This window comes from Antechinus flavipes, chromosome 1 (genome assembly GCF_016432865.1).
Source record: "Antechinus flavipes isolate AdamAnt ecotype Samford, QLD, Australia chromosome 1, AdamAnt_v2, whole genome shotgun sequence".
Lineage (NCBI taxonomy): Eukaryota > Metazoa > Chordata > Mammalia > Dasyuromorphia > Dasyuridae > Antechinus > Antechinus flavipes.
Genome location: NC_067398.1, coordinates 120,626,021 through 120,644,661, shown reverse-complemented (window position 1 = coordinate 120,644,661; position 18,641 = coordinate 120,626,021). Strand labels below are relative to the sequence as shown.

At 41.7% G+C, this 18,641-nt stretch overlaps 2 protein-coding genes across 2 annotated transcripts in view; both read right to left on the bottom strand.

The window, feature by feature from the left end:
- Nucleotides 1–18,641, bottom strand: part of SLC1A3 (solute carrier family 1 member 3) — a 107,665-nt gene that overhangs the window by 16,605 nt on the left and 72,419 nt on the right. Inside the window, exons 4-5 of the mRNA XM_051989962.1 lie at nucleotides 13,053–13,257; nucleotides 8,941–8,983 (exon numbers count right to left, since the gene is read on the bottom strand). Of these exons, the coding sequence (XP_051845922.1) occupies nucleotides 8,941–8,983; nucleotides 13,053–13,257 (248 nt within the window). The remainder of the gene's footprint in view (nucleotides 1–8,940; nucleotides 8,984–13,052; nucleotides 13,258–18,641) is intronic.
- Nucleotides 1,626–7,137, bottom strand: LOC127556662 (importin-13-like). The gene has a single exon (XM_051989950.1). It carries the CDS (start codon nucleotides 6,778–6,780, stop codon nucleotides 3,838–3,840), a length of 2,943 nt encoding a protein of 980 aa, XP_051845910.1. The 5' UTR covers nucleotides 6,781–7,137; the 3' UTR covers nucleotides 1,626–3,837.

The window sequence follows — 18,641 nt, the reverse complement described above, 5'->3', positions numbered from 1 at the left end:
TTAAAAAATAAAAGAAAGCAAAACAGAAAAATAAAGAGTTAGGGGACCAATACTTAGATTAGAAAATACTTCTAAGTTCAGTCTGTTCTCCATAACTTTCTTAAATCTAAGTAATTAGCAAAATAATAAATCAAATCCTGAATTGGAGGGTTTATAGATTTCTGAAATATAAATATGCTAAAAATTTACCAATTGGAGCTGGTTCTAGCACACTCCTTCCTATTAGATAACTGGAAGCTTTCCAGAGATTCTGAAACTCCCTCGCTCCCAAACAAAATCTAACAGAAATTCCTATTTGTATACTCTATCTTCAGATACTCCCCCGAAGCACTTTAGAGCATAGCTATAGTTTAGGGAATGTTAGCCCAAGAAGTTAAAAGTTTTAGAGCTAGGAAATGTAAGAAATCATTTCATTCAACTTCAATGTTTTATGGGAAGGAAACAAGAAGATTCTCCAAATATCATGTTTATTAATTAGTAGAGCCAGAATTTAAACACAGGGTTTTGGTTTTAAATCTAAGTTCTTTTGTAGCTACATCAAATTACCTCCCAACAGAAGCAGTGTCTCCTTAGGGTACAGAGGAAGGGAGGACAGAGACAAAGGGAAGAACAACAGTGAGTTCACTCTCTTACATTTTTTCATGCTAAATGGGCCACTGAGGCAGGAGAAATAGGACAAGAAAAGATTAAGATGTGAGAGTCTGGGAAGTATTAAGAGACTTTCCTTGCTTCTTTCTTCCCATGTGACTTATGCAAAGAAAACGATTCGAATTGCAAGGGTCCTTAAACCTTTAAAATAGGGGGCCAGTTCACTGTCCCTCAGACTGTTGGAGGGCCAGACTATAGTAAAAACAAAAACTTTGTTTTGTGGGCCTTTAAATAAAGAAACTTCATAGCCCTGGGTGAGGGGGATAAATGTCCTCAGCTGCCAAATCTGGCCCATGGGCCGTAGTTTGAGGACCCCAAGCTTTGACTCAAAAATCCCATTCTTAGGCATATATACCAAGGAAGTCAGATAGAAAAAAAAAAGGCTCCACATAGACCAAATTATTTATAGCAATATGTTTTGTAGTATCAAAGAAACAAAAACAAAGTAGAGTCCATCAATTGAGGAATGGCTAAAAAAGATGTGGCACAAGAATAGAATTTTACAAGGCCATAAGAAATGACGAACATAAGTGTAACGGGGTGCCAGGAGGACTGGTCAGTGAGGATACAAGCCTTTAAGTGTTTGGCGCCAATCACAGATTTGCTTGGGGAGCCTCTGTTACCTAAAGAATTCACTCCCAGAGAAGCCTGTGAAGACTTGCATGAGCAACAAGCAGGCAAGATGCCTCTCCCAAGATAAGCTGATGACCTGATCTCATCCGGGTGCTACTAACCTGGATACTCACCTCCTTCAGCTCCCTTCCCCTCGCGCCCTCCCCTCCCCCCCCACTGTCTGCAGGCTGGACAAAGGAAGACTAAAATTCACCTCAAGCTTTCCTTTAGAGAAAACAGCCTGGACTTGGTGGCTCTATTTGGGGAGAATTCCCTGCAACAAGATGACCCTTCTCTCTGACACTCCCTCCTCCACTTTCCAGCGCTGCACCCCCTGTGTTTAGTGCAATACTCAGCACACAGTAGGCACTTAAAGATATTTATTGATTTGAAGTGGCATATACACATGACTAATGCAAATAGGAAGAACAGTAACAAAACCCAAATGAAAAGTTCAATAAAATATCATCAAACATGGTCCTGGAGATGAGTGAGGAAAGTGCATCTTCTTTTCTTCTTTATAAAAATGGTGGGGTGAGGGGACATGAAATACTACATACACTGTTAGTTTATATTAAGTAGTTTTGCAGACTTGCTTCCCCTCTCCAGCTTTAAAAAAAATGATGCTACAAAGAATGGCTCTTTGGAAATAGTAGGAGCAGGGATAAAACTGGAAATGAAGCTAGAAAATCAAAACATATCAATTCAAGTAAAGTTCCTCATGCACCACACAGGTATGGTGATTGGTCCTGAGGCAAGGCCAAGTCTGAAGAGTAATTGCTGCCTCAGTGGCACATTTGTTAGCCTGTCAGTTGAGCCAGTCCAAGCTTGATTGGCACTTTCACACACCCACTTAGTTTTTTTTTTTAATCCAGGGAATGACATATTTTTTAAAATTCTGAAATGTGAAACTTGGCCTCCTAAAACAATAAGAAATTTTGATGACTCAAAATCAAAACCCCCTAGAAAGATTCAGACACTCTTGGCTTTTTGTGGAACCATTCCACAGCTCATGTTAAAATAACAGAAACTGAAGTTAAGGCTGTACTTCTACTTAAATAAATAAATTCCCCACTCCCCCTCCCCCCCATTAACATCCTGTGCATGGAGCCAAATCAAAAATTTGTATAAACCTTTTCTACAGAGATGAGGAAGCATAAGCAGACATCTTCTCATTTTGCCTCAGCAGGGTATTCTGCTATTGACCTATGATTTCAAAGCCCTTGAGAGTTCCAGCTTAACCCTGAGAGTGAAGGTCAAAAAAGAAGGCTTGTCATTAAGTGCATATTTCTGTAAGGAAAGTAGAGGAATGAAATTCCCACTCTTTGTGGCCCTTGTTAGTTGAGATCTGTTTTTAACTAAAAAGAGAACAAAACCACTGAGGTACAAAAGCATGGCACTTTGGAATGACATTCATACTCAGGAGTCACAGGGCTCTCCTGGTGTTTGTTATAATTCGTACATTTTCCAAAAGATTAGCTTAACTTTACAAATGGGAGGAATCAACTTGACTCTCTCCAAACCCAGGGGAAATAAAAGAGAATTATACCCTTGCCTACATTTTCCTGGTTTGGAGATTAATTAGCCCAAACAAATAAGTTTCAGAAACACCTGAAAAGGATGTATTATTCATTTGAATAAAGATATGGTTTTGAATTCTAATTGGTAAATGGAGTAGTAGCAAATACTATACAACTATTCCCTGACATATAGTTAAGTCATATGGACTTCATAAAGTAGGAAATGAATTCTCCATGAATTACCTAGATAACCAAGGTTATGTAATTTTGAGCTTCTCTATGATCTCTCAATTCTATCAGATCAAAATCCCATATATTTGAGAACCCTGAGGTACCCCAAGGGGCTGCCCTGAACTGTGCAGGGCTTGGGGATGAACAATCTTCACATCTAAAGATCCCACAACTTAAAAGTCAGGAGAAAATTCCTTCTATTATTAATCCCATAAGGTGGAAGTTCTATATCAAGTTACCATACATCAGTGGGAACTGGACCTTATGTAACAGTGAAACCCCAGTAATATACTTCTTTGTAGTTTTGACTTTTGAAAGCATCTGTTTTCTTGGCAGCTCACACTTATCCAGCTGCTTGCTGGCTATTTTAGAAAATAGAAATTCAAAATCAGTCACAGAAATTACCACTAAGCATACAGAAAAATGATATGGGGCATCAGTTTAAAAAAAAACATCAATAAACAGCATACACAGAAACCTTGGTTTCCTGATTCAGCATTCTTGCTATGGACCATTCCCATTGTCATAAAAAAGCCTCTCCACTTCTGATGAAAGTTGGAATTTCTATCAACAGTACTACTATCAACAGTACTATAACTAGGAATTTTGGCACCTAGGGCAAAGTCAATTAAACATGGGTAAAGATTGGCAATCCAAAAAAAGAAAAGAAAAACTTAGGAAGGAAGATAGGATAATAGGAAAATAGATACTTTCAGGTATTAGTTACATTGCACTCTGACAGTTTACCAGAACCGTAGCTCTGTGTCTTTGATTGACAACAAAACTTAATACTTATTTTCTACAGAAGGAATGTTTGGGGCTTATTCTACAGAAACTCGCACTCAGCAAACCCGAAGTAGTCAGCAGTGCAGTCAAGGTCCTCGACCTCCCGGCAGAGCAGCATTAACTCTTTCACCATCTCCTTCACGCGACGCTTGTTCACCCGTCTTTTGAGGACCTGCTGGATAAAGGTATCTCTCTGCTCGGCATTAAGCAGAGGCGAGGGAAAACCCTGTAGCTGCATCACCTCCTTGATCCACTCGCTAAGGCAGCTGAAACAGTTTTTGTTGAGGGCAAAGATGACATCCGCAAAGGAATCCAGGAGGCTGCGGGAGACCTGACCACTGACCACCTCGAGCACAGTCTGCAGCAGCACTTTGCCGTGCTCATGGACCACCTGCCTGATGGATGGGATCTCCTCACACTGGGGCAGCAATTCTGCGAAGAAGCCACAGGCGGCCTTGACCGTCAGGGCCTCGGGAAACCTGAGTGCCAGCAGACCGCACTGGAACATAGCCTTGACATCCAGGCTGTCAGATAGGAAGAGGTCGGGCTTCTGCTTCAGGACCTGGGCCAGGAGTTGCATAAATGAATCAACATCACGATGATTCCTGGGCCCTTGCTGGAAGTGGGTAAGTGTGATAGAGGTAATGAAGAAGAAGAGGTCCTTGATGGGAGGAAAGTGGGCCGGCTCGTGGGCAAAGATGCGTACCAGCTGGCGAGTGAGATTGAGGGCAGAGGCCTGAGGAACTGCGTTGAACATCTGTCTCAGCATCTCACAGAGCTGGGGGATCATGGGTGCAAAGTCATCCAGCAAGGTCTTGACGGATTTCTCCAAGATGGTGCACACCGCCTCTACCACCTGGGCATCATTTAACCACTTGCTCAGCACCTTCTGGATGAGCTGGAAAACTTGCTGCAGCACAGTCTCCACCGGGTTGCATTTCTGGGGTATGGGCAGCTTACTCAACTGGGAGCATTCACTCTGGTCCTCATGGTGACTGATGTCCAGTGTAGAGAGGAGGTTTGAGATGAGCCCCAGGATGTGGACGATGGCCAGCTTGTTAGCCGGGCTGGTCATTTCCTCAGCCAGCCTCCCCAGCTGATGGATGAAGGGTGTGACCAGCGAGTGGAGGTTTTTCAGACTCTCTTCCACTTGCAAGGAGGACAGCAGAAAACCAAGGGCTTGCATCAGCCACATGCACTGACCCGTCTTGTGAACCTGCTTCATCAGCACCTCCTGGGACACTGCGACAATGTTGGCGGCAAACGGAGGCAGCTCGTTCTTGCACTCCCGGCAGATCTTCTTGAGGGTGGACACAGAAGACACGGAGAGGGCTGGATTGGCCAGTGAGTGCAGCACCAGGGGCAGGACCCCGTTAATCATGCCGGGGTGGTCGGCCAGCCACTCCGACAGGGCCCCGATGGTGAACATGACAGTGTCGGCCAGGTGCACGTTGCTGATGCTGATGCGGGGGATGAGGTCCACGAGTCCCGGTACCGCCTCGGAGTGATTGACATCAATGGTTTCTGCAATGGACTGGAACCCATAGAGCAGAGCCTCGGTGTGCTGCCAGGCGCAAGGCTGCTGGGGGTTGGTGAGCAGGCGGCCCAGCTTGTCATAGAGGCTATTCAGCATCTCTGCCCCTAGCAACTCGTACATGTTCACGAGGGTGTCCGAAATGTCCACTCTGTAGATCCGGAACTGCTCCTTCTCATCTGAAGACCAGAAGCTGTACTCTTCATCTGCGGGAAACTGGGCCTTATAAAGGAGCACGTCCACCAGGTGGAAGTAGACAGGGCGATACAGCTGCTGGCACATGGCCTGCTTCTCTGCCTCTAGGGACAAGATGTCATCCTGCAGGGTGTACCAGAACGTGAGCGTCATGGAGCTGGTGATCTCATTGACCACCATCGAGTGGCCGGGGATGCCCGTGCAGAACATGATCATGTTGACCAAGGCCAAGAAACTTTGCCAGTGCTCCATCTGGTCCAGCAGGGCTCTCGAGTGGTTCTCCCCCAAAGCCACGGCAACTCTGCAGATCCCGTGAGACGTCTCCAAGTCCCCGTTCTGCACCGCCTGCTGCAGCTGCTCCTGCAGCCCCAGCACCAGGGGAACCAGCTTGAGCAGTGTGGTCACGTACCTCTGCGAATCAGGCTGCGAGATGGCGCTGACGATGGCCTCCACGCTGCTGTCGAAGAGTTCGGGGTCGCTGAGGGCCTCGAAGGCGGCCTGCATCAGCAGCTCGCAGTCCAGGAGCGGCACCTCCAGGGGCACCCAGCTGCAGAAGCACTTGAGCGCCTTCTGCTTGATGGCGCCGGGCAGCTGGGGCTGCAGCAGCAGCTGCTCCAGCAGCGGGAAGATGGCTCGGTACTCCTGCGCCAGGATAGCCCGCACCAGGCTCTGGCGCTCCTGCGGGAGCCGGCTCGTCTCGAGCTCCTCGGGAAGCACGATCATGAGCTCCAGCAGGGCCAAGCAGTGGTCCTGCCAGTCGCCGGCGGCCTCCTCGGTCTGCAGCAGGCCCACCATGTCCGCCACGGCAGAGGGCCACGCGTCCGGCATCATGCTCAGGGCCAGCGAGGCTAGCGTGACGCACAGCCGCGTCAACACCATCTTGGGGCCGCTGGCGAAGCGGCCTATGTGCGCCACCAGCTGGGCCTTCAGATTCTCGTACTGGTCCGCGGGAATGTCGCTCCAGTAGCGGGATATCTTGAGGTACAGGGAGCTGGCGCCAAAGTACTGAATCTCGGGGACCTTGTCGGGCTGCAGCAGCTGCCAGCTGAAGTGCCAGGCCTGAGGGGAGAGCTGGGCCTGCACCAGCCACTCCTGGGCCACGTTCTTTTTCTCGATGTCAGGGTCATAGTAGAGCAGGTTTAGGGCCTTCTCCACGTTCTCCACAGTGAAGTCCAGCGCCAGAGGCAGGGGCTCGCTGGGGCAAAGGTCAGGGCCCGAGCCGGGGCTCACTGACCGCTCCTCCCGCTGCTCCATCTCGAACCGACCGAGCAGGGCGGCTACACTGCCTTTATACCCCTCCGGGCATCTGGAGGCGGGGCCAGAGCGGGTATGGCGGGAGCGCGCACGGTGCGGGCCAAAGCGGGGAGCGAACTAGTGCGGGCGCCTCCTCCGCCGCAACTGCCGCCTCCTCCCCTGAGCTGGCCTCCGGGCGGCCTCCTCCCCCGGGCCTCACTACCGCTCGGCTGGCTCCGCGCCCAGGACTCCCTCCCCATCCTCCGTCCGTCCGCCCCCAACTTTATACTGAAATGACAGGAAAACTAGAGCAAGCTGGCCTGTTACTACTACAAGTAAATGATAAGGTAAGGTCCCTTCCAACTGAGTTCTGAAAACCGCAATTGGTTTCTGTCTTCCCAATCTCTGCATTAAATTATTTAAAAAACAATAATAGCTTTTTATTTTCAAAATCCATGCAAAGATAGTTTTCAACATCACCTTGCAAAGCCTTGTGTTCCAAACTTTTCTTCTTCATTCCCTCCCCCTGGACAGCAAGATGGAATGTAACTTAACCGTGTCTGCATTAATGTGTGTATATACATATATGTATATATAATTTTTTACCTTTGCTAGCATTCTAAGTTGGATCCAGCTTCTTCTTTCCCAAGACTAAAGGGCAAGGTGCTTGCTGTAGTTTCATGCTCACACTTTTTTGAAGAGGTCAAATTTTTTAATGTTTCTCTCACATATCTCCCTTATTAGACTGTAAGTTCCATGAGGTGACCATTTCTTCATTCAGCAGGTATTTATTTAGAACTCAAGCTGTAAGCACTGTGCCATGCAATGGAAATACCCCTCTTCCCCCCCAAAAAAATAGTCCCTGCCCTCGGACTTGTATTCTATGTGAACATGGGAAATTAAATACAAAACATGTAGAAAGTAAATTAAATGCAAAATAATTTCTGCAGAGGAGGATAAAAGTATAGATTCTAAGAAGCAGAAGTAAATGGAAGTACATTCCAAGCAACGGAATCAACCTGTACAAAATTATGGAGATGAGAATGGAATAATGATTTTAAGGAATGGCATCGAGATTACTTCAATTGGAATGTTTAGTGCATGAAGCAGAGGGATGTAAAAAAAGTCTGGAAAGATGGGAATGAAGTAGGCAGTAGAGGGGTTTAAACCCCACAAAGAGGCATTAGTATTTTATCTTACATTCAAGAGACAGTTAATTGTCAAGAGAAACTATATCTACTTTGATGGTGAATTAAGTCACCTATTTTAGTTCTTTCATTTTCCTGTCGGGATAACAGGAAATTTTCTCATTCATTTCAGAGAAACTAGACATTTGCTTTCTCTCTGCTGCAGCTGCAAGGTATTCCTGCCACCCTGATTTTTTCCTGGCATGATAGTGTTTTTTTAAAAATAGCATATTTTTTAGCATATCCTCAAAAGCATATTATTGTTGTTGTGGGATAATTTTTTAGTCAGGTTCATTTCTTCATGATCTTATTTGGTATTTTCTTGTTGCAAAAGTACTGGAGCCATTTCCTTTTCCACAAGAGTATCTTAGAATCCTTCCTTCCCTCCTTCCCTCCTTCCCTTCTTCCCTCCTTCCTTCCTTTCTCTCCCTCTCCCCTTCCCTCCTTCCCTCCTTCCTTCCTTCCTCTTCCTTTCTTTTCTTTCTCTCTCTCATTTTGGTGGAAACAGGATGAAGAACTGGCCTCTGAGTTAGGAAGTCATGAGTTCAAATCCCACTTTTGACACATACTGACTTTTGACCCTGGGCAAGTCAATTAGCTTTTCTAATTCTAATGTCCCAAACAACTAGCAAAAACTTATAACAATTGAAGATCTGCATTGGGAGAGGGAGCTTCATTACCGAGAGTTCTCTAAATAAATGAAGGCAGGTCCAATTGCAACAGCAATAGAAAAAATCACTTGTTGAATGGTGTTTTTGTTTTAGAGATCCTGGCTACCCTTACTGTACCCATAAAAGAATAGTAAGTGGGCTCTGACTCAGCTTCTCTCTTTCTGGGTGACTCTCTACCATTTGCTATAATGGGAGATTTGTTCATTTTGTTAGCACAGTATCTGTGCTAGTTGGTATGGCTTCTTGGCCATGATGCTTTTTTGGCTATGATGCTGATTAGAGGAACTTTAAAAGTAAAAAGAAATAGCCATTAGGTTTTTTACCTGTTTAAAGCAGGCTTCCACCAGATTGGGAGGGAACATATTCCTGTGAAGAGAGAAAGGAAATCATTGGGAGAATATCCTGAACAAATTCATTTATGTCCCTTCCCCACTAAAGCTTTACCTTTTCAAAGGTTAAGATTTATTTGATTGATGCCAGGCATTTGGCTGGGGCTGGGAGAGCATTGGTGGGGCAGGGGGTCATAGCTATGCAACAAAGTTTTAAGTGCTTTTTATGTGCAAAACACTGTGCTAGATGCTAAAGGGGATTGAATTTAGTTAAGATCGCTCAAGGAGCTTATAGTTTAGTAAGGGGATAAAACACCAAAATGATAGCTGTAATGTGCAATTATTTGAGCAACAGAATTACAGACTTAAAATGGAAGGGACTGACATTCAATCCACAGATAGGAAATAGAGGCCCAGAATTTTATTGGAGTGTAGTATATGCCTAGAGAAATAATAAGGATGAAAAGATAGGTGCCATGAGGTGCTAGGGGACCTTGAATGCCCAGCAAAGAGAATGAAAACAGCTTCTGTGAGAAATAATATAGAGCAGATGACATCTTAGTTGGATTTTAAGCCCTTTCCCATCTTTAAGAAGAATCTGGTTAACTGAAGTATTAAATTAAATTAAATTTTGTATCATACTATTTGCTTCCTCCATGAATGAAGGAGGACTTGGGAGAAGGACAAATTGTTCTTAGACAAATTCCTTGTACAACTCTCAAGGCCTTGATTATCTCTTGTGCAAAATAATTTTGAAGGCCTTTTCCGGCTCTGATATCTGTAATGTAAGAAATCTGTGAGAGGACGGAGGCTTCTATAAAGGATTTAGTGTGCCATAATGTACTTTTAAAGGTTATGAACAGTAGTCTGAAATGACTCTTTTTGATTTACCACCCAATCCACTGTGTCAGCATGAGTACCAGGCTCAGATCTCTGATCCCTTTTCAATGGCTATCACTGCTCTCAAAGTTACTATCTGTGCTAGCATTTCCATGAACACTCACAGCAAAACTGAGATGTAGGAGAGTCCACGCTTAAAGTTTCAAGTGAAATGGCTTATTATGGGCCTCACTAGGGGTAAAGGAGGAAGGAAAAAAATTCAAAGTCTTAGCCTTGGGGTAAAGTTCTATTATTAGTTCTGTTATTAGGTACATGAGCACAGAGAGTGCTGGCAGGTCAGCTTGTTTGGCTTTCCACAGGCAAACATAGCATGCTTTATAATTTTCCCCAAGGTTGCATTTGGTATCAGCCAAAAATGTTGAAATGGCCATTTCTTACTCGTAAAGGGGATATGATGATATATTATTATTGTTATTATTATGTATAGTTTTCCTTTTTTAATATTTTAGTAATTCCAATCTTTATTTTTAAGCAAATAGCTAATTAGTATCAATCTCCCTCACATCCACCTTTTTCTTTTTTTTTTATAATAGCTTTTTATTTTCCCAAATAAATGTAGATAGCTTTCAACATTTACCTGAATGTCTGGGCTTCTCTGGATGATAAGACCAAATTCAGTCTTAACTTAGCCATTTAGTCAGATGAAATTAGACAGATTCAGAATAAGGTACCAGTTGTTGATTGGTCCTAGGGGATGCCCATGACATCAGCACTAGTGATGAACTATGGATCAGGGAATTCCAGAAAAAGAAACTTGAATGGGAAAGAGGGAAATTGTCTTCAAGGCTGTGCTGACACAGCAAGGGCAGAGATTATAGTGCCTCACACCACATGGGCTCAGGAGGGGACCCCAGGTCCTAGGGAAAGGCAATAAATAAAAGGATGGGCCACACTTTAGCTAAAGGCTAGAACAACTAGTTATATATGACCAGAGAATTTGCTTGGATAAACAGAAACTGGGTCATAAACTAGGCTTAGGACCTGAGGCTATGGAGTCCTCTAGGAACTGAAGCAGCTGTGAGAATTAATTCTTAGAGACCAGAAAATTCAGGAGAAATTTTTGTAAGCTAAGTAAGGGGACAGGGAAGTCTTATTTGATGGTGCTAGGGGGCTAACAATAGGATTCCAACAAGTCCATAGCTGAGTTGACTGTGGGTGAAAGAGGCTACTTAGCAATCTTGAAACCAAGGGCAGGAGATCCCATCTGGGACTCTCATACCTAAAACTAGACTGAGGAGTATTATGTTTCTAAGAAACTTTGACTAACCAAATCTATCATGTTATGATAGAAATAGCATTGGATTTAGAGTTGGGTTCAAATCCAGGATCTCCCAGGGTCTCACTTGTGTGACCATGGGCAAGGCAAGTCTGTTAAGACTTAAGAGATGCCAAAAACATAGGTCCATGGGTCACATTTTAATTTTTAATTAATTTAATATTTAACAAAATTTAACATATTGTTAATAGATGTTTTCCTGTTAATATTGGACCACAAGGATTCTTGTGTAGTTCTAGTGGCCATTAGCACTTACTTGGTATAATAAAATACTGGTTTATAGAATCACAGATCTAGAATTAGAATAGACATTAGAGGTTATTTATATAGCTTCCTCTTTTTACAAATTAGGTAAGTGAGGAACAGATATGTCAAATGACTTGTCCAAAAAAGAAGTGGAAGAGCTGGAATTTAAACTTAGGTTTTCTGGTTCTAAATCCAGATCACTTTCCATTGGTCTGTGATATTTCTTTAGTCCATTAAGAGAATAAAGAAATAAAGACAATATCTTTGTACTTTGTACAGGACCAAGATTACTGAGACTTCTATATATCTGTATTCTTTTTCTTCTTTAATGTCTAGGGTTCCATATTGTATTTCATAGAAAAAGCAAAGATTTTTTGCTATTTTTTCAGGAAGCAGGTTAAAGGGAGAGGGAAAAGATTATATCCACTCTTAAGGGCAAAGCTGGGCATCCATTTTAAGAGGAAAGGTACCAGTAGTGGATATTGGGGAGTCAAGAACTTCACCTCACCAATGGTCAGATGCCAGACATGTCATTCCCTGACTTTATTGACCAATGAGGGTCATATGTAATTAGCAGATTATGTATACACAGATACTACTGAATTCCTAAAAAACTGCTATCTCTAGGCATTCCTATTTTTTGTATTTTGTTTTTTGAATGTATTTTGTATTTTGGATCCCATATATGTATATTACTAATTTCCTTAGGTGAGTGCTTTCTTCAAAATTAAAACAAAGATCAATTTTAGCGTTGCCAAGATATCATAATCACAGATTCATATTTAGCAGAAATTTTATGAAATTTCACTGTATAAATATGTAGCTAAAGTTGGAGGTCTTATATGACCTGTCAGTATGGTGAAGATGAAACTCCTGGATATCCAAAAAGGGGCTTTATAGATCAATATGGGAAAGAAGATGCTCCATAAATATAAGAAGGTTCATAGCTTTAGAACTTAACCGGATCTTAGAATTCATCTAAGTCCAAGAATATTTAAACTTTATTTATTTATTTATTGTTTCATGGATCCCTTTGGCAGTCTGGTGAAGCCTGTGAATGTTTTTTGAGAATGATGTTTTAAATGCATAGGATTACAAAGGAAACTGTTTTGAATTATAATTATATATGTGGATGCTTTTTGAGTATAATGTTTTTAAATACATAGGATTACAAAGAACTATTTTGAAATATAATGTATATATATAAAATATATGTTATATATTTGATGTATATGTATTATATTTATATAACACACATATAATACATATACATCAAATATATAACATATATTTTATATATATATGTATATGTATATATATAAAACCATGCTCACTGACACAAAGTTATGAACTTCTGATCCTGTCCCAAAAAACTGTGCACTTGCCCTACATCACATTAAGTAGCAAAACTGGAATTTGGAATGGGCTGATCCAACTGGGAGCCCCTTTAACTTGACTTATTCAATGGATCTTTATTTCAATTGGGGGAGGGCTGATCTGGGTGAAGAGAAAGAGAAAAGAAAAAGAATGACACGTCAAAAAGATGTTTCCCATGAAAAGTAGCATCTTGTAATCTTTCACACTAGCCCAGGGAGGATGCAGGTTTGGTTCCTGGGAAATGAGAAGTCTTGGGTGACTCAGCAGTGAGCCAGCACATTCACACGGGCGCTGCTGCAGGACATACCTGATCAAGTCAAGGAAGGCATCTGCGGCTGTCACTTGCACAATTTTGCCTTCTCTGTGCATGTTCTCCTTTGAGCCTTTCCCAGGATGGATGATGATGACAATGATTATGCCAATCACCACAGCAATGATTGTGGTAGTCATGTAATAGACCACTGCTCTCATTCCCATCTTCCCTGAGGCCTTACTATCTAGGGCAGCCATCCCTGGTAAAGGCAAACACAAGGAGATTGGTTTTAAAGCATCAATCAACTGAATGCTCCGGTGAGAAGATGATTAGTGGCCTCCTTCACCCCATGGTTTCTTTGCTTCCCAAGACTGGGGCTTGGTTCAGATATGCTAGGAGGGTTTGGTTTCCCACCTAGTCAAAACATGGACAAAATGATCCAGTTATATTAGATCAGAATAGGTCAGCATCAGTTGGATCAAAGAATGTACCGACCTTTTTTCCTACCTGATAAGTAGATTCCACATTTCTGAAACTAGACTAAATAAAAATTCAATTTTTAGTAGTGCTGGGCTGAGCAGGAAAGTATGACATTCTTTCACAGGTATTTTTCACTAGTATTTGATAAAGGGAGGGTGTATTTGTGAAAGCCTTATTAAATTCTTGGTAGAATGGTCTAGGTTTCCTTTTAGCACAGTATTGGGCTGATTTAGGCAGATTGAGTAACTTCTTTCAAAATGCGTACCACTCTATGTATAAACATTTTCTACATATTTTGAGCTTTTATTCCAATCACTTACTAACCTAACTGCAATTCAGATATATAGATAACCAGGTTTCAAATTTAATTCCCTCTGCCAATTTTAACTCTTTCTAATCTCTGCTGCTGCTGACCTAGAAAAATATGTTCCATCAATTGGGTCTCCTTCACTTCACCTTCTGGTTCCTAGTACACAATGATTAAAACTTTTTGCCACCCACCAAACTAATTAACTAGAGCAAGATCATACTTTCTCATAAGGAGTTTCAATGAAATGATCTCTAAAGTCCTATATTGTAACATCCCCATAATTCTTAATTTTTACTCTCCCTAAATTTCTAATTCTTGAGGAAGTGTGGGCAAGGACTCCAAGATTTTTCAAACTGCCCTAGAATACAGAACACATTCTAATCAAAAGACAATGAAAACAAAACAGAAAGTTTGAAATAATTATAAATACTAAGGATTGAGTATTTGCATATATGTTCTATATGAAATTAAGGTATCAAGATATCTTTGATGGTTACTATCTAGAGAGAGGGACCATGATATATTTTGTATATAACCAGTAAATACAGAACAGTTGCTAATGTTTCCAGAAAATTTTTGACATCATTGGTTGTCTTCTATACATTCTCCCTTATTCTTTTCTTTTGTATCTGAGAGACCCAGAAAAATACCAGAACCACCTTTCTGTTCAACAGCATTTTCTTTTGTTTCCTAGGATCAATATGTTAGAGCTAGACTAGCCTCACCCTCTCATTTTAGAGATGAAGTAAATTCTTGATTTTATATTTTGTCAATATTATTAAGATCTTGTGCTGTGCCAAAATATGGACACTTACAGAAACTACATCACAAAAAAAATTGACTGAAGAAAATACAGATACTTAGCTAGACAAAAAAACAAGGTAATAACTGTTTCCAGCCATTTTGCAGAGTTATCATTTGAGAGATTTCATTTGTTTTGCTTATATCCAGAGATTATAGTACTAGATTCAGTGAGGCAAAACTGTGCTCAACAAAAGGAAATACTTCCATAAAAATTCAAGCTGTCCTATAGTAAAATGATTTATCTTGAGATATAATAAGATCCTTTTCCCTGGCAGGTCTTTGAGCAGAGCCTAACTGGGTCCTTCTTAGGGCCTCTGTAGATGACTTGGGTAAGCATTTTAATATAACTTCTGAAGTCCCTTTTACAATTTAATATTTAGGTACTTTTTAGATTAAGTACTGAAAAAAAAGGTTTAGAATAAATGTGATGAGTTGTCTGTAAATCTCTTTCTACTCATTTGCCTCCCACAGTTCTCACAATGAAACAAATAAAATCAATGCTTCAAAATTATTGAATTTTAGTGACTGGCTTTCTGCTGTCCTTCCTGATGTCTTTTCCCATTTTCCCTCTACCATCATACTATCTTCCTGTGGCATACTAGTTTTTTAGTCCCTTAATCATTATATTATTATCACCTTCCTTTCAAAACTCTCAGGAATGTCCCTATTGATCATTCTGAGCTCTCTTACCAACAGACAAAATCAAGTATTTTCTTCATCTGTAATCCTTATATGTAACTCTAGTATCATTAAGAAGCTCAGTAGGGAAGATGGATTCACAGGCAATCATAGAATTCTAGAACAGAAAGGGATTTTAAAGATCACCTAATCCAAACTTTTTGGTCTCAAGGTCTTAAACATGCTCTTAAAAATTATCAAGGACCCCAGAGAGCTTTTGTCTGTGTGCATTTTATAAATAACACATTATTATTATGAAAGCAGTTTTTCATTATGGACAGTGATCTGCATATTACATTGGGAACCTCTTGTTTCATTCAACCCCTCTATTTACTATACAAAGAAATTGAGCCCCAGAAAAATAAAATAATACACCTTAATTTTTCTTTTCTTTATGACTGATAGTACCCATTTAAAAGATGGAATGCAGGGAAACTAACTGCCTTCATGGGAACTAAAGCCATGACCTTGGCTTTATCAGTGGGTATACAGCAACTCACTGAAATAACCAGTCAATTACTATTTAAAGGGAAAGAAAATATTAGCTGCAGATCCTAAACTGAGCCCCTTTTATCCTTGTCCACTCTTTCCTGGAACCCAGTAAAAAATTAAATTACGCGCCCTCCCCCCCCCCCCATGCACCCATTCATTAGGTTGGTGCCAATTTACAACAGTTGACCATGTAATCAAAAATGGGCCAATCTGTGTTCCACTCAGATCCCCAGGCCCCAGCCTCTCCCTCCCAGCCCTGGCTTTTTCATTAGTTGGTCTGAATCACATCTTGGACTATCTCTGCTTTCCTGCCCTGGCAGGGAAGACTTTGGGTGACTGTTTCCCTTGGTGCCTGAATTGAGACAGGAATTCTTTAGTTCTTTCACTATGGGTCTCTCACAGTAGCATCAGTAACACAATAGGCCGGATGCCTCTCATAAGTGGTCACAAGCAGCAGGATTTTCTTTTTCTTCCATTTTTTCTTTAGCCTCCTATTCTGTGCTCTTGTTCCGGTCTCATGCTAGTTCTTTTTCCATGGCTTGCCCTTCCTCCAATGCTCTCCTCCCCTTCTCCATCTCCTCCCATTCCTGACCTATAGCTGCTCAAAAAAAATATTAGAAGTTGCCTTGAAAATTAGATCTTCCACAAAGGGTGAAGTTAGAAAACTTGGGTCAGAAAAGCAAGGGGAAGAAGGCTCTGGAAAAAGTCTATCCAATTTTAGTTATTTGAGGATGGTATTTTTTTGGGAGGTAGATGATTTTTTAAAAAATAAAAACTGTAATTTGAGGACACACTGGTGGGATGCATGGCTCTTTTCCAAAGAGTCTGTGTGCCTCAGTTTCCTTGTCTGTAAAATGAGCTGGAGAAAAGAATGGCAAACTCCTCCAATATCTCTGCCAAGAAAGTACCAAGTGGGGTCACACAGAGTCAGGCAGGACTGAAATGAGTGACTAGTGTGTGTTCAGTTAGGTGCCAGGAGGATCATAGGGTGGAACTTCCAAGGAATGTGAGCTCTGGGGGATCAGGCTTTCAGGAACTGACAGTGTCTAAAGTAAATGTCACATGGGAATAGAGAAAGAGCTGGATATCTTATATCTCATATTCCCTTCCTTCAAGATTAATAACTTTCATACTTATTTTTTGCATAGGAGCTCAAGTTTTTTTACTTACATCCTGTTATTACCTTAGACGAGCCACAGAGGCCCATCTCTCTGGCCGTTAGGTTCCTCATTTCTAAAATTCATGAGATAGATTATAATAAACTTAAAGACCCCTTATCAGACTAACTTATTAACAAGGTTTTTCTAGCTCTAAATCTATGATCCTAAATCAGAGAAGAAGTTTCTTTAAATCCTGTATGTCTTTGATATTATGTATGTCTTGCTCTTCATTAAAAAAAAAAAAAGAAGCTATTTAAATAAATGTGAATTTAAATCTCTTCAACAATTGTATCCACTTTAGTGCATTGTCTGGCCATGTGGGAGACACTGAACCAGAGCTTTTTCATTTTTTATTTAAAAAGATGCGATTTGAATGCAGACTATGTGGCATTGGAGAAAAAAAAAAATCCATGGCTTTGGTGGTCAAGTCCCAGCTCTGTTACCTGCTATCTTGTGATGTTAGACAAATCACCTAAGCTCTCCAGGCCTCAGTTTTCCTTATTTCTAAAGTGACCCTTTCCAACTCCAAATTGTATTACTCCAACAGCTGCAGCAGCAGGAATAAAGTTATCTAGGAGGCCTCAGCAGTAGAAAGAGGAGCTGGTAAGAGCTGTCATGGCCCCAGGTAACTCAGAGGCCCTGGGGGATGTGTGTGTTTCTTTATTAAGGCTGTCTGAAGTTTTCTCCCATGGAGTGGCTGGTCCTCCCAGCTGATTTTGCTACTGGTTGTTCCCCTGCTCTGTTTCTGTCTGTCATTCCCTCTGTCTCTGTCTCTGCTCTCTGTCATTGTCTCTGTGTCTCTTTCTCTGTCTCTATCTCTCTTTGTCTCTCTAATTTGTGTGTGTCTCTCTTTTTCTGTCTCTGTCTCTTTCTCTCTCCCTCCTCTCCCCTCCCAGCTCCTCTCTATCTCCTTTTGTCACATTCTTCCCTGCCCCCCCCGGGACCCTTTAACCCATGTCATCCCATTCTCCCAGAGAAGCCTGGGAAATGCATAGCATGAAGGGTTTCCACATGTTGTTGTCAGGGCAACGACAAGCCAAGCATCTACAATTTGTACACGAGGTCTGAAAAGGAATGGCCTCCTGACTAGTGGGGTACAGACTGGCGAGGGGTGAGAAGAAGACTAGCAGGAGTTTATGGAGACACCCCCATTCCTCCTCCATTCCCTCTGGCTTTCTCACTTGGGCTCTTTTGCCATCATCCTCCCAACTCCCTTCTCCACCTCCCAGTCATCCAGCCTCCATGGAAATGAGGGTTGAAGGGTAGAATCGGTTACATTGTAGGCAAAATAAGATGTTTAAATACAGCTCTCTGAAATGTCAAGGACAAAGAGCAAAGCTTCATTTCCTAACAAAAGAGGTAGGAACTGAACTAAAGTTCTGGGAAAAGAGCACCAAGGTCTTGTAAGGAAGAAAATGAAAGTGTTACTGGGAGGGAAAGAAGGAAATCTGTGGACGCATAGTTAATCAGACAGGCATGGTAAATAAACATGCAAATTTAAAAATATATACGTTATTTGGAGGGAATAGAAAAAAAATTACCCTTTCTAATTAGCAGTTACTAGTCTCTTTTTTCTTTCATTCGCCCTAGACTTTCACAGTTAGTCCATTTAAAACATCCTGCTCTGAGAATATATACATTTTATTTGGAGAGAGTAGAAAAAAAATTACCCATTCTAACTGGCAGTTACTAGTGTCCTTTTTCCCTTCATTCAGCCAA

Excerpts from the sequence above, each read along its gene's own strand:
- LOC127556662 (XM_051989950.1), bottom strand. The coding sequence starts at position 6,780 with ATGGAGCAGCGGGAGGAGCGGTCAGTGAGCCCCGGCTCGGGCCCTGAC.